A 16,137-nucleotide genomic window follows, 5' to 3' on the forward strand; every position below is an offset into this window, starting at 1 on the left:
ACCTCACCCCATCATATCATCATCGGTCCAGGAGAATCATATGATCCATAATGATAAAAAAAAAATTAAGGAGGGAAAAGTAAGATGATGCAGTCTGGATTTGGTGCATTTAGACGTTGTGCCATTATTTAGAGTAATTTGTGTCAAAATAAGTTTCACATGAAAATAGTAGTTTCTTTAAAAGAATCACAACAGTAACCATTTGATGAACTGTTTTTATTTACATCATCATCATCATCATCAAATCATACACATTGGGCAGTGTTTTGATTTCATTACTGTATCACTAAGACTTGTTGCTTATACATAAATTCAATTTAATAGGAAGCATCTTAAGACTATAGTTATGTGCTCGACTAGGAAGAACGTTTATATTCTGTTCGGTTGTAGCACCATTTGTAAGCACTATTTCCGGGCGCAGTTTTTAAAGGACAACTGTGTGGGTTTGTTTGTTTTTTTAATCCATGTCAGATCACGACAGCGAAAAATAAAATTAACTTGTGTTAATCGAAGTAAATCAGACGGAATGAAATGAGATAGGATCAAATCAAAAAGGAGAGAAAACAAGTTACACAGATTTATACAGATTACGAATTAGGCCCAGGCAATGTAATATCTTCTTCTGAGAAGCAAAGTTACGAATTAGTCGATTGATTATTAATTTTTTTTGGTCAATGTACCATCTACAAAAGAACTAAACAAAAAAGCTTTACATGGGAGGTCAACATGCCTGCATGTTGTGTGTAAAACACAGCCTCATACATTAATTTCTGTACAACATTAAGCGAGTGTGTAAACATCAGGGCAATGGAAATTGTTCCAATTGATTATCATCAGACTCTTTGACACAGGTGAGTTTTTGACCAACGTATATATTTCTAGGAGAATATGTACATATACACATAAAGATATATGTTTATCCATCCAAAGCAATATATGACAAAATCCATCTGCCAAAAAAACCTAAAGACTTTTTCTCTGGCACCAGGAAAAATGCTTCGTAGTCAGTGTATAACAGAGAAAACAAATTTAAATTACACAAGCCATGGCCCTTAAACAAACTGTCATTTGAAAACAAAAAAGACGATGAGTAGGTTCTTTGTGTTTGGATATTAAAGTTTTACAGCAGATACACTTGAGTACACAGCAATACAAGTATATGCTCATTTCCTCTCATGGCTTTGGTCATATTGCTGTCGTTTTCCAGTTTACAATGTGCTATTGCTCCCCCCTGGTGGGTAAAATCAAAGTTTTTCTTCATTTTGCAGCCCGCTGCGGCTGCTCAGCAGCGTTCACCTCCCCCAGGAGGAGACACCACAGTTCTAAACAGTCATGGGTGAGTCTGCGCTCCTGCTATACTTCAGTGGAGAACAGAAGGCTCTGTCGCTTGCTGTCGGGTGTCGGAATGCTCTCAAGTTGGAGGAAATACAGTAAGACTTGTACCTTCACAGATTGGGAGAAAAAACAACAAAAAAAAAAAACGGAGGTAAGATTAAGATACAGTCAATACCCTAAAGCCTGCTTCAGACACTCCATAGGAATGAGCGAACTTCCAGTTTGTTCTTGTCGTTTGTGGGATTCGGTGTGAAGTAAGCTTTTGGGTGAATAGACCTTTTTTTTTTAATGTCAGCACGGTTGATTGTTTATCTTTTTTTCCAGCGCACACTTCAATTATGTTTACCTGAGACATGACTTCCAGAGACCAGCTGTCGTTCATGGATATTGGCTGCGAGGAGTTGACGGAGATCTTGCTGTCTTTCTCGGACGGGCGGAGCAAAGTGGGGCCAAACACTGTCGCCAGGTTGTGGAAAGACATCTTGTTGACGCTCTCATTTTCAGCAACCCTAGAACAGCAACGAGAAATTCAACAACGCAACTCTAGTTTATGGACACGTGTAAAACAAGTGCAAATTGTCTCCGAAAACCCATACAGATTTTTGGATCGTTGATTAACATGAAACATTTCGGATTTTTGCGACCCTGCGCAGATGTTCTATAATTTTATTTTCGGGTATTTTTGTTCATGATGTTACGCCCACCAACGTCATATAGTCAAGCCTGATATGATTGATGTTTACCTCTTCAGGTGGTCCAGGAGGAAAAGGAAGGTGACCAGGTTGGGCTCCGGGAGGGAAAGCAGCAGGTTGAGCAAACAGCTCTCCTTGGCCACGCTGTCAGAGAGAGCTGAGAGAGGAGAAAAGCTTGTCACGGTCACATCTGCATTGGTGGTGCAGTGTAAAAAAAAAAACTGCATGCACTCTTCTGCACTGGTTATGGATGTAAGTCAGTGGTTCCCAATCGGCGGTCCTTCTTATACCTTCATACATCGACATCGACATACATCGTATTTGGAACGCTGGTTACCGCAGTGTTATTTTTTTTAATCCTGACGATATGTCAAACATAATGCTGAGGAAAACTCAAGAAGGCACCTTCAAAAACACACACATTAATGTCCACCCACGATCCAGCAAGTCAATATGGTTTTGAGCAGCATCTATTCTAATCTATTGTTGACAGCCTCAGAACAGGTGATGTCCTGTGAGCTCTGGCGCCCCCTTAAGGTTCAATTGGGAACTACAGCTGTAAATATTTCAGTTGATTTGAGGTCGTTCACTTTTCGTAGGGGAAGTGGGGGAACTGACCGATTCCTCCGGCGAAGTTGGGGTACAACTCATCAGTGAAAAGAGGCTCTGGAAGCTCGCGGAAATACAGCTTCAGCGTCCCAGCGATGGCATTCACGTCCATCTCCCTCATCATCACGGACACGTCTTTATTGTCTACGAGCGAGAAAGGAGCAAAGTCATTTTGGTGGCAGATTTTGAACAAACAAAGGAAAAAACATGTTTTTTTGGAACTGGTTTTGACACGTTTTGTACATTTTGAGGTGGACTCACTGGAATCGAAAGCAGCTTTCAGAGCCTGGATGTCCGTGGCCACGCCCGACACCCTGTAGATCCCCACCTCCTCCATCCCCCTCTGCTCGATCTCCTCCACGCACTGCCTCACGATGAGCGGCACCTTGGAGCGCTCTCGCCTGCAGACACGAGCAGATGGGTTTAGGCAGAGCAGTCAAGTATTTTGGAGGATTTGAAGCAGACACCAGAAAATACTTTCAGAAGAGACAAATCCATGCAAAGTCAAAAGCACTGCATCTCCAATGAGAGAACATTGGGATCTGAAGTTCTCTTCCTTCAGGGAGGAAGGGAGAAGAAAGCAAAAAAAAGCTCAAAGAAAGGCTTGTCTTGATAAGCTATTTGTGGATGTTTCTTTTTAATAATGTAAAGAAATAATCTGTCGGTGTAAAATTCCCCTGATAAATGCTTGACACATCAGCTTAGATGAAATGTCCAAGGTCGACAAAGCCAAACACTCCAAAGACCACGACTCACTTTGTGACGACGTTGATTTTGACCCCGAACACGCCCGACTGTTTCCGTGACGGCATTCTCTTCAGGCTGAACTCTCTGCTGGTGAACTTCATGGAGAGCTTGACCTCGATCTGAAACAGGGACGAAAAAACAAGCTAAAACAAACAAACTAAAAATAAGCCGGGATATTTTCCTGCTACATTGTGAGGCCGTCTGGATAATATATGTTTAATAAACTGTAAAACGACAGATTTTTAACACCACCACCTGAGTAGTTTGTTACATCGATTACACATATCTCAAGTCTCTATCCGAGTTGGTACCTACGCCGTTCATGGTGATCACCGTCCTTTGCCAGTCTTTATTTTGGAGTGTCTGGGGATCCAGCTGGAAAACATCGGAGATGAGAGGTGAAAATATTTATTCACTACGGGATATACTCAGTGCTACCATTGTTATTAGAAGCCCACACAACTTGTTTCACCCAAGGCGAGAGCTTTTGGCTTTTAATGCAATGGGCCTCCCAAGCCCAAATCCTTGTCAAGCGACTATTCCATATCAATACCTTGCTCAGTTATTACTCACACACCCGGTAAACCCCTTATGGCTGCGTGGCGTCAACCAATGCCGCTGGTCTATTTTTAATCATCTGACTAACACCAAGCTGCCAGGGATAAGGCATGAGTAACATGACAACATCACAACCCCACTAATAATCAGCGTTTCCAACCTGGCAGATGTTTTACCCAAGAAACCGACGAGCCTCCAATCTCTCTCGGATAAACCTTTGTCCACTGAAACTGAATTTTTTACATCATGCACAATCAATGTACTTCATGAGGATAAAAGCTGAACACAGTGACTCTCAAAATGGGTCAGGCACGGGAAAATGTCCTCCAACCTACAGTAGTTATTCCAAAAAACCTTTCCAAAAGCCAAGTCAGGAAAGCCCAGTTTCTCCATTTGCAATCGTGATCCGCGGTCTTTACCTTCTGTCTGAGCAGAGAGCTTCGCACCCGGTCCCACAGGCGGGACCCCGCGCTGGGAGCTTTCCTCAGAGCGCCATCCTCCGCCTCCTCCGGAGTGCAGAGGTTGCCGCTCTGGTCCAGACCCTCCTCCTCCTCGCTGCTGCAGCTCTCCATCATTCTGTCCCGCCTGAGCCGGTCCTTACCCCGTTTTTCAAACCGCAACTCTCCCCCCCGGCCAAAACCAAAAAACTAGGCGCGAGAAGCCGACGCTTTCATATTCCAACTTTCTTCAGGGGCCTAAAAATAAATAAAAAATTGTCAACTCCTCGAGGGACTCTCGAGGCGGTCCGGGACGCGGAGCAGATGAATCCTCGGGGCGCTCTCTCTGCGTTCTCGACCCGATTACCATCCGTATCGGTCCCACTCTCCTTCCCTCCCCCCCTTTGTTTGACAGTTCCAAAAAGAACAAAGGCAATCCAGCTTGCCGCTCATGCCCGCCTCTGTGTTGTTCTACTTCCCAGATGGATTTGGAGGATTAACTTGTGAGAATCCCCTGCTACCCTCGTGACTGACGCGCTCACGCCCGGTGCCTGGCCTGCCCGCCGGGTGGGGTGGGGGGGGGGGGGATAATTTATTGGTACTTGCAGACTCATCAAGGAGCTCATCAAGGGTGTTTCATGTGCTTATCCTGTCTTTTTCTTTTTTTTTTTTTAAACCCCCCTCCTCTTGAATCACCTTTTGAGGCTTCATTAAATATCCACCAAAACTCCGACATCGGCACCGACACATCGCAATCCCTACCTGCGGGTCTAACCTGACCCTTATGTTCATGTAAAATCAAAGGGGTTTTTCCAAACCCCGATTGGCCGATTTCTAGAGGTTTCGACTTTTGATATGTGATTGTAAGTCAAAATATTGGTTATTATCTCCAAATAGTTTATGCATCTCATACGTTATGATGTCTGCCAATCCGTGAAACGGCTTCAAACCAATGAGCTCAACATTAGCCTAGACCTGCAATTCTCCTTTTTCATATCAAGCGACCCTCAATTTTATAAGCTTTTGGCCGAAAAACCCAAAAAAGCCAAAAAGATTTTGTCTCCGGGATCTCAATCATAGAAAACGTCTTTTGTTTGATTCGATTTAGTTCCAAACTACCATACATTACCATAGGTTAGTTAGGAAGATAACAGTTAAATTAGGATCAAAACAGTCATTATTGTACATTTTCTGTTGGTGGGGGGAAGTGGAACCTCTTGAGGCTTCCCAGACCCAACATTGAGAACCACTGACCTAGACAACAAAGGGAGTTATCACCACAGCACAGATGGTATAATGCCTTTTAATTGACTTATAATGCCCCTTCATTCTGGATGGGGAAATGCAACGCAATGCAGTCTGCTCCCATTGCACCGTGGCCAGCCTCGTGCCAACGGTGCTTGGGTGTGGACACCGGTGGTGCTTAGGGGCTAAGTGGTGTTTTGACCCACCTGTCCAGCGGGGAGTTCCCTTCACCAGTTGATCAACGTGGGCTCTGTCTCTTTCTATTGCTTTCTCTTCTGTCCCACTTACGCTGTCACGGTTTGGACCGGAGCCAGCGGGCTGCATTTGGTCGCCATGTGTCCCTCCCCGACACTAATCTCTCCCTTTGTCACAACACCCTGTCAGCAACCGGCCTGAGCTGACCTAGTGGTCAACTCACAGCTTGTTTCCTTTTGCACCCCCTTTCTCCCCCCACTCCCCCATTGCATACCATCCCACAAGATGGTATTATTCATTTTAGTTGAATGTTGAGAGGATCGCATGTGTTTGCAGTTGGAGCCCGGTAAAGTTGTAATCTGCCAATGCCCCCTTCTGCCCGTACCTTGATTTGTCCCTTAGCCATGATCCGGTCCGTGTTCTCGCCGTCTTCTTTGCACTGCTTGGTTTTGTTGCAACACTTTTCGTAGCAGAGCAGCCTCACCGTCTGAGAGCCCTCCAGCTCGATCTCAAACTCCTGCGAGGAAACACATCTAAAGCCCGTCAGTGCAACTCGTGACACCTTTGTCGACAATGTAATCGAGAAGGGGAATTTACCTCTTGATACTCAAAATAACAGTTAGGGGTTAACTTATTGGTTCAATAGCCGGCTAATGGTATAATTTTGCAGTGTGAGGGTAGAACTCTTCTCTTCCTCCAGCGCTCTCACCTCGTTCCAGTTGGGCTCCGTGGAGTCTCGGTACACCCGCGTCTTGGCTTTGTTCACAAAGTAGCCGAAGGAGTCCACCTCCAAAGTGCAGTACAGGTCTGGATGAAAATAAAAGGGAGGAACTCAATTCTCTCATTGCTGTGGCATACAAATAAAGGCACTATTCTCTAAACTTAAGGGGTCCTTGCCACTCAACCACCAAGTCATGCGAACACATTCCATTGTTTGATGAAGGAGAATTATTAGGGGATCTGAGTGGAAATGTACCATGGCTACTGGCCAGGTTGCTGTTTTTCTTGCTTGGTCGAGAGAACAGTGAAGAAATAATACAAAGGGTACATAAGCCGACCATGATTTGACAGCCTAAAGACATATTTGTTCGGGGCTGGTTGGTACACAGTGTCCCTGTCCACTAATCCTTCATGTTCCCCCTTGCAGCTGGCCTCCCAGCGGACAGCTAGAGACAAGAGCGCGCACGGCGGATGGGATAGGATTGTCACAAAAGAAAGACGCAACTGTCGAACAAAAAAAAAAAAAAAAAAAAAAAAAGGAGATTAAAACAAGCAACTTACTTAATGTCTGTTTGAGCCCAGATGCTGAGTGGACGATGACGTTCAGGAAGCCATACAGGCCAGGTGACTCGTCATCTGTGGGGGTTAAGAGTTGAAATGACGAGGGAAATTTCAAGGGAACCACATTGGGAATTCACTGAATCCGTGGCAATGTGTGGACTTTTTTCAGTGAGATTATTCCATATCTAGGAGGGATTTATGCAGATTACCTTCCTTGTTCATGGTCATTGGAATCGTGTGCACCATCTGAAGCTTCACGCAGGAGTTAGTGAGCATCTGCAGCTCCAGGGAGGTCAACGAGAAACTCTTGTAACCTGTTTGTGGGACGATATCGGCTTTAAGTCCTCTCAAGGCCACTACAGCATCGCCACCACGGGTGATATTGTTGGTGTCACATAAAATAACTCACATTTCTTCTGCTGCTCGCGAATGAGCTCCCTCCACTCGGCGCGCTCATAGTCAGAGGATATTAGGAATGTGAAACCCTGAAAACAAGTGGCAGTCGCTGTGTATTCAATTTTGATTTTTACCGTTTGAAAAACAAACCTGCCAATACGCCAGCAGGGGGCAGCAGATACCAAGTCGAGTTGGGAGTTTGACAGAGTGCCCAAGACACAAAAAAACAATAACAGCCCAGTTTCAGTGAAATCCTATGAATCGCAGACATGAACCTACGCCATTATAGAAAACATCTCTCTAGAAAGTTGATAGCATTTTCTCAGTTGTTACCTTCCCTGCACCCACATGGGATGAGGTACTATTGAGGAGGTAAGGGGAAGGAACCTCCTGAACTCACCTTGCCGTTCCTGTTGGCCACTCTGAAAGCCATGTTGGGTGACATGAGCAGAAGCAGGGACTCCTGCTCCGACAGCTTCTTCCTCAGCCGCTCGATCACCTTGGCTCCTTTGACGGTTCTCTAAGAAAACAAAAATCGCAGGAAAAAAAGACCAATTTGAATCATATGAACTTGATGATACAATACAATTTTTAACATGGTATGGTGCTAATCACATAATTAGTCTACTATGATTATTGTGATTATTTGAGATTATATTGGGATTATTATGAGTATTTTATTGTTGTTAATAATAATGTCCAAGGTCCAATGTTCTAGTGTACAGTCTTTGTTAATAAGCTGCATATATGTGGGACAAGTAAGGGTGACATCAGAAGATCAACACACTGCGTATTGATCTTTCGATGTCGCCCAGGCAAAGTCCAGCACCGTACGTACCACAAGGAAACATGGGGGGAGAGACATCTCACGCTGCGTGCATCCTCACCTTCTCTCTCTGAATGTCGTTCTTGATCTGGGAGATCTTGATCTTTATAGCGTCTACCTCCTCATCCTGCACCAGAGGGATGGGGGTGGACTCACAGTCCTCGATGGTCTGGAATGTCAGGTCGGCGAGAGGGAGGTACCACTTGCAGTCGTATTGCTGCCCTTTCCTGCTGGAGGAGAACACAGGTTAACAGATATAAATGCAGGCGCATGATGGCGTACCAAGACGGTTCGAGCACAACATGCTCCACAGTGTACGCATAATATATTTTTCCAAAGTTTATTTAGTTAGTTATCTTTCCTTGATATATGGTGTACTAATGATGCCAGATTTGACTCTTTTTGAGATTCGGTTCTTGAGGAGTCTTTCAGTAAGGTGAGTCGTTCCATTTTCCAAAAATAATTTGCTCTGTCAAAATTATTTATTTTGGTGGAAGGTGAAAGTGTACTGTGTATCTGTCACATTCAATATGAATTACGCCAAATACCTGGACCTTTGTTTGCCTTGGACTTTAATTTAGTCCTCAGTATTTATCTTCAGTTTGTGAGTTGAAGATTCACTCGCTCTCCCACTCTTTTGCCGGAGTGACTCCAAACTTGTGAGTCGTGCATCTGTAACGTGTATTATTTTTCTCCTCACATTAACTTCAATAACTTGACCATAAAAGTGAATGTGTTCCAACAAGTAAATGGGCAGAACAAGTTGCATCCGGCAGCTGTTCTTTCTAAAAATATAAACTCATGGCCAAATATGGATGTGTATGTTTCCACAACAGAAACCACACTTTTTTTTTTTTTTTTCTTTTTGAAAGAGTAGGGCTGGTGGTAGCCGCTCCAGAGGGGTGTAACTGTGTAACTGGGTGTTGGACCCACCCTGCAGTCTGCTTCTTCAGCTTGGTGCAAAGCAGCAGGTCAGTGAAGAGGAAGACGTGGCGGAGCTTCCTGGAGCCCTCCACCAGCTCCACCATGAAGCGGTCCCTCAGCAGCTGACGATTCTGTCAACAGGATACAGGAGATCACAGAAAAAATAAAATAAAAATAAAAAAGATTATAAAAAAAATTCTTTAAAAAAATCAATCAATGTATAATGTGCAGTATAAACCCCTGCAACTGAGTTTAAAACATTATGTAATAAAATCACAGCAATTTATAGAAATTTGTGTAACAGGATAACAGTTTTGACAAAGCACACACAGAAATGATGATGTGATGATGTGATACTGGACATAAAATAACTCACCAGTATATAATTAGTGTCACCTTCACAAAAGAAACTCGCCCTGTCCTGTAAACATTCAACAGCTGTTTTCATTAAAATTTTGGTGTTGCAGAAGCTGCAGCAGCTGATTGTGGCAGATTAATAGAAGGTTCAGAGGAATGCTGAATTCCTTCCAAATGCGCTGATGAGTTAACACCGGCAGGCAAGACAGATTAACAACGAACCCCATTGACGAATTGCTCCACTTGTGAAACATGTTTTTTCGTTTGTTTGTTTTCTTTTAAGATTTATTTATTCTGTAAGCAAGAGGTTCCAATACGAACGAGTATTTTGTTTTTTAATATTCTCCCACTTCCCATCCAGCACATCTGGTCCCACATATAAAACCATCAAGGCATTAAGAAAAGAGAAAAAGTAAATAAATTAAACTTTTTTTTTTTTTTAATTCACATAATGTTTAATGTCAATAACCGATTACAATTTCACCGTTTCCTAAAGCCTGCTTCACCCCTAAAACGACAAATGACAAGAACAAACCAGAAGGCCATTCATTCCTATGGAGAGTTGAATTCTGCAGAAGAAAAGCTGCGACCCGCTGTGGTGCAGGATTACCCTGCCTGAGGCTCTAGGATGCATTGAGAATTTTCAACTCATGTGTGAAGTTTCGGTCCGACACTACTAGAATAGCTAGAATATCTAGAACATCTAGAACATCTCTCTTTATAGTGGATTGGATACAATGAAATTCGTTCTCTGTATTTGACCCATCCTATAGCTAGGAGCAGTGGGCAGACGCAGTGCAACGCCCTGGAACCAACTCCAGCTCTTTTGCCGATGCCTTGGTCAGGGGCAAGGACAGGAGTATTAACCCCTAACATACAGTACATGTCTTGATGGTGGAAGGAAACCGGAGCGCCCGCAGGAAACCCACACAAACACAGGGAGAACATGCAAACTCCTCACAGAAAGCACTCGGGACGGCCCGGGATTCGAAACCCAGGATCTTCTTGCTGTGAGGCAACAGCTGGAATTGGGCTCAAACCTAAGTAAATACGTCACATATATACAATGACGTGATTCAAGTTGACTGACTTTTTGCACTTTGCAAACACTATATAAAGGGAGTTTTAAATGCTCATCCGTGGAAAAAGGTAAACGTCCAGCTGAGCAAGCTACTTTCTGTTGTACTGGAAAAAACAAGTTCTACCATTTTTCCTGACATATTTTGTGATGCGAAACCCAGACGCAGTTCATTCGACGGCCACTGGGGAGGAGGGGAGGTCGAACCGTCGGATATGATTATGCATTTGGTGTGAAGCAGACTTTCGTCCTCATTCCCAGTGGCCTGCGTCGAGAGGCGGATGTGAGGACATCCGCTCTTCCTGCCACAGCACGCCCCACGCCTCTTGCCGTCTTAAAAACGACCTCTGACATGCGGGCTGAAGCTGTTTACGTTGCTGCAGCACATTAGACGCCCATTATGCCGCCCCATGCCGTGCCAAACCGGCTCGACAAAAACAGAAACAACAAAAACAAGCTTCTCGGCCGCCGATCTCAGCGCCAATTTCCAAGTGGAAAAACAAAGCGTGTTTTTCCTCTGCTGTTTTCGACTTACGAGTTACTTGGGTATGGATGCGATATGGGACTATATTTTAAGACGACCCTAATTTCAAACACCACCAGCCGGGGTGGGGGGTTACATCCACACATTCCTTTCCTACATAAACAGGTCCTCAATGGCGGCTGGGTATTCATGTGGAAAATCAAAAGAGGTCAATCCTGTATCATTGGTATTCCCCTTCTGCATCTGGTCCCGCTATTTTTAAACCTGTCTGAAGAGAATCTGTGCAACAAAATGCTGAGCAAATCTCTGGTTTACCACCATCGCAATAATGACAGGCGTGTACGGTGCGATTTGTCAACAGTTTAGTTCACAGCAGTTTGGCAGAGGAAACAATTCAATACAAATTCAATACTAAACATATCACATTGTGTTTTAATTGTTACGTGCCAATTCACGAGATTTATTGCTTTTTTTAATGTGTGTTTTGTTTTGTTTTTACACGGACTCAAGATGACGAAGAAAGTTCCAAAGAATAAGTCTTCAATTTCCTTCATAAAATATTCCTGTCTGGGGATGTGGTGGGCGGTGGTGAACCTGGCCATGGCGACGTGGTGGGGTGTGGGAGTCTGTGGTGGGGGAATTGAGAGGAAGTACAGCTACATCTGCACCCTCCAGTCGGGGGCAGACAGTAAGTCGATAAGGTCACTTCTGGGAAGCCATGGGAATAAAGGATGGGAGTGTGTGTGTGTGTGTGTGTGTGTGTGTGTGTGTGTGTGTGTGTGTGTGTGTGTGTGTGTGTGTGTGTGTGTGTGTGCGGAGAGGTGAGGCGGAGGTACGCTTTCCTGCCCCCTCGGCCTCTGTGTTTTTGGACGGCCTTTTCATTCCCCCCTTAGGCTTCCTCTGCGCTCCACTTCCTTCGCCGATCGACGCAGACAAGGGGGAGATGACTCAGCGAGAAGACTGACTCACAGCTTTTTATTACAGGTTCCAGACGCTCTGCGCTCGGGACCTTTTGACTGTCACCGGTGAGGATCTGCTGGAAATGACTGGCGCAGATTTAACCCCCGCCCCCAATGCCGAGAAGCTGCCGGGTTGAATTCCAAATACTGTATTGTACCCAGCGCTTACTTCTGGGGAGAGGTAAACTTCCTGCGTCTCTTTGAGAATAAACAAGAGAACGGAGAGGCTTTATTTTCAAGGGGACTTTGATGATGAGAAGCCTACTATCCTTGAAAATGGAGTGTTTCGCTCCATTTTTGGATGTGAAGTGTCACAATACTGGATACTAATTTAAGAACACACACTCCTCAGCCTCCCAAGAGCAGCGTGCCACAAAGCGGCAAAACGGAGCCGGTGGAGCACGAAACGGCGATCGGGTATAACAGCGATGCAGAAGAAAGCCGGATAGTGAACATGCCGGTGCCGGTGCCATTGTGCAGGCCAGAAAAAACTCTCTCCCGTCTTTGGCGAGAGAGAGAACAAGCGGCCCCCTCCCCTACACCCACCTTTCTTTCCCTCCTTCCAAAGTAATGCTACGATCCCCTCCAGCTCACTCAGGATAATCAATCATCAGGAGAATAAGCTGAACGACCTGGCACCATGGCAACGCGGCACAACATTTTTTTTTCTAGATACTGTTTTCACATTCCATACGCAACACTCTGTCATTTTCTTTTTTTTTGGAAAAGCGGGAACAATCATGGAGTTACTGACCTCTCCCTTCTTCACCGTCATGGACTGCCGGCGCGGGGTGATCTCCTCGTTGACGCTGGACAGGAAGTTCTGCGAGATGCGCAGGGCGTCCTGCAGCAGCGGGTAGTCCGGGTGGCTCGGCGGGGTGTGCTTCAATAAGTCCTACCCAGGAAATAAAGATGATTAATGAGCAAGGAATTCTTATGAAAATTTAATAATTTTCTCCTCGATATTTCCTTTTTTGTCAGACCTTTCTCCGGGGTGGACCCACGTCCCCGGAGACTCTACAGTAGGGGTTCAAAATTGTGAATCCTCGGCATATTTATTATTCACCGAAACTGGACTCACGTGCAAAACGAGGGTGCTGCGAGTGACTCTGTCCACAGGCTTGTACAGAAGAGCTGAGGAGGAAGGAAGACGGGTGGATTCCGGTTCAACAAAGTCACCTCACAACTCACTCTTAAAGCAAACTCTGATTCAAAAGCACTATCTTGGTTCTTATCAGATGGGACCTACTTTCCAGTGAACTTTTAGCCGCCTGGTCTTTGCAGTCCTTTGTACTTTTCACCTTGAGATTCTATGGACGATAAAAGCAGGGGGGTAAATATCATAAATGTCCTCCGTGCATGTCAACACATCAAATTTACCAAAAAAGATAACATCAAACTGTAAACAGCCTCTCTGCGCTGCGAGGAGTGTTAAAAACTGCCCTGTCATCGCCCAGCAGAGGCGGACGCAGCTGGACAACATCAGGAGCTCGGCCTTATCCCACCGCGTGCTGCGGTGACGTACCTCGGAAATCTCGGCAAACTGGACGTTGGCCTGGCAGCACTTGTCTGCCGTCGCCACGGCGGCCTTGTAGTTGTCCACGAAGGCCCGGTACACACCGAGCTGGCTGGCCTGCGGCGGGGCAGTGGGGGAGGAGGGATTAGACGGATTCCATATTAAAGCAGGTATATATACAGTATATACTGTGTGTATATATATATATATATATATATATATATATATTTTTGTATTTATATATTACTGGCCCCATGTCATAGCGCTTGTGCACGCTGAGCACAATCTGCCATAATGTCACATAATAGGCTTGTAGGGGTAATAGACTATCAACTGCCTTTCTGTGTATGCATGTGTATGTGAGTGTGTGTGTGTGTGTGTGTGTGTGTGTGTGTGTGTGTGTGTGTGTGTGTGTGTGTGTGTGTGTGTAAGTGTATGTGTATGTGTGTGTGTGTTGCGGGGGTTAGAAGGCAGGGGAATGGATAAATGGACGGGCGTGTGCTTGTGTATATTTGTATGTGTTAGTGTGTGTGCGTGTGTGTGCGTGTGTCGGCCTGAGAGAGAGAATAGCCGCTCACGTGTTTTTCCTTTCATCATCCATGTGCGCGTTTGTGCGCACGGCAGTGGGTACAGTTTGCGCTTGCCTGCCTTTTGTCTTTTTGGCCTCTTGAAGTTGGCGGCCTCCTATAGAGTGTTTTGTTCTCCTTTACTGCGTGTCATGTGGTAACACGGGGCTTTTATCTGAGCAGGAGATGACTCCGGGCGGTCCGCTCACATGTGCGCTCTGACATCTACTAGACGTTCGCTAATACACTCTTTACTCGCAAAATCTACCCCCCCAACCCTATTAAAAAAAATGTGAGCATTAATGATGAAAGAGACGTTTTCTCAAGCGGTGTGTAATTAACAGGCAAAAAAAAAGAAGAAAAATAAAAAGTGCCTGACTTGAATAATATCGTCTTGCCTCATCAACACACTTAACCAGATCTGCTGGGTTCAGCGAAAATTATTATTTTGGATTTTTTTTTTTTTTAGCTTTCATTAATCACTTGGAGGATTCCAGATATTGCAGGTCAAGGTTATTGAGAGTGACTTTTGTAATATCTGTTCAAAAACCACTATGAGGAGATTTGGGCTATTTTCCCAATCAGTATCCATAATATTAACCAGCATAAAGTAACTGAGACCGCCGGCGATGATTAAAAATGTTCCACATACTTATAACATATAAACATGATACTGGATAATTTCTATACACCTGTGTAACAGCTGTTGTTCAGGAAAAATAAAAAATAAACTAAAATACAAAACTACCGGTAGGGCAGTGCCTTTAATTAAGAACATCAACGGCCCGTTTGATGTCTGAACACCACCATTAAAAGGCCCTCACCAGCTTCTGGAACAGGTCGCCCACACACTGCTGGTGGCTCCAGTCCTGGACGCGGGGCAGCAGGGCATCGTAGAAGTCCTTGTGGATCTCGTGGAGCTCGGGCACCTTAAAGAAGATGGTCTCTATCTGCTGGATGCTCAGCACCGGCTGGGAGGTAGTGGCCGCAGCCCTCAGTGGTTTCATAGGCTGGACGGTTAAAATGTTTGAAGCGGTTAGTGGATCTACAACAGTGTGGCTAATAAAAAAGGTTATGAACAGTGTGTGAAGGCAAGTAAAGTTAAGTTGTCTACCATCATTGATAGTAAGGGTGAATGGATATCACTTTTTCACAATAGATAATAAATCTACAATCTGAACATCAAGGACACCGTCCAACACTGATAAAGTGAACTGATCTGTCTCTAGGATAGTAATGATTATTTTTCTCCATTAAAAAAAAACAAAAAAACAACAGAAAATCTAGTCATTTTCTTTTATTATCTTACATGTTTGAGTAGGTTGATGTCATTGGGATTTTGTCCAATACAATTTTAACCTTACGCCTGTGCCTTTGATTTTTTTTTTTTTACATTAAAAGTAGTTAATCCATACCTCACACCTTAAAACACTTCACACAGGCAGTCCACCTACTTTGTTACTGCTCACTATTGAATGTGACTGTATGTTTGCATACTATTAAGAGGGCTTTCAGGTGGCTGAGGTAAGTCTCCTCACTGGCCAGAATCCCTGATAGGACCCATTTCCTCATCTCCAGACCCTTCTCTTGATCCAGCTCCACCTGGGGAGGGGAAAGAAGGGGAAAAAAAAGAAGAGAGAGAGAGAGAGAGAGAGAGAGAGCGAGAGAGAGAGAGAGAGAGAGAGAGAGAGCCTATGAGAAACCTGAAGGGAGGACACTTCCTGGAGGACATGCTACCAGTTTCGTCTCTGCAAAATACAGAGAGCTGCAGACCCCCTTCCCTCAGGAGTAGAGAAGCAATTTGATTAAGCTCTGGGGGAGTTTCATAGATGGGGGGGTTCAAGTGGATGGCTACCCCCACCGGACCAGTTATTCCAAATGGGTCAGAGGCATCTGTCATCAGCGTGCTTGATGCGTTGTCAATAAAAAGCT

General features: G+C 44.7%; 1 protein-coding gene across 1 annotated transcript in view; it reads right to left on the reverse strand.

The window, feature by feature from the left end:
- Positions 1–218: 218 nt before the first annotated feature.
- Positions 219–16,137, reverse strand: part of LOC307233343 (breakpoint cluster region protein) — a 31,901-nt gene continuing 15,982 nt past the window's right edge. Inside the window, exons 3-23 of the mRNA XM_080004674.1 lie at positions 15,703–15,807; positions 15,030–15,215; positions 13,649–13,756; positions 13,373–13,433; positions 13,205–13,257; positions 12,878–13,018; positions 9,255–9,376; positions 8,383–8,548; positions 7,896–8,015; positions 7,509–7,584; positions 7,309–7,413; positions 7,100–7,174; positions 6,528–6,625; positions 6,204–6,335; positions 3,699–3,758; positions 3,393–3,502; positions 2,898–3,037; positions 2,646–2,780; positions 2,079–2,184; positions 1,682–1,844; positions 219–1,443 (exon numbers count right to left, since the gene is read on the reverse strand). Coding sequence (XP_079860800.1) covers positions 1,354–1,443; positions 1,682–1,844; positions 2,079–2,184; positions 2,646–2,780; positions 2,898–3,037; positions 3,393–3,502; positions 3,699–3,758; positions 6,204–6,335; positions 6,528–6,625; positions 7,100–7,174; positions 7,309–7,413; positions 7,509–7,584; positions 7,896–8,015; positions 8,383–8,548; positions 9,255–9,376; positions 12,878–13,018; positions 13,205–13,257; positions 13,373–13,433; positions 13,649–13,756; positions 15,030–15,215; positions 15,703–15,807 — 2,352 coding nt within the window. The 3' untranslated portion in view covers positions 219–1,353. The remainder of the gene's footprint in view (positions 1,444–1,681; positions 1,845–2,078; positions 2,185–2,645; positions 2,781–2,897; positions 3,038–3,392; positions 3,503–3,698; positions 3,759–6,203; positions 6,336–6,527; positions 6,626–7,099; positions 7,175–7,308; positions 7,414–7,508; positions 7,585–7,895; positions 8,016–8,382; positions 8,549–9,254; positions 9,377–12,877; positions 13,019–13,204; positions 13,258–13,372; positions 13,434–13,648; positions 13,757–15,029; positions 15,216–15,702; positions 15,808–16,137) is intronic.

This window comes from Zeus faber, assembly GCF_960531495.2.
Source record: "Zeus faber genome assembly, chromosome: 7".
NCBI classification, from domain to species: Eukaryota; Metazoa; Chordata; class Actinopteri; order Zeiformes; family Zeidae; genus Zeus; species Zeus faber.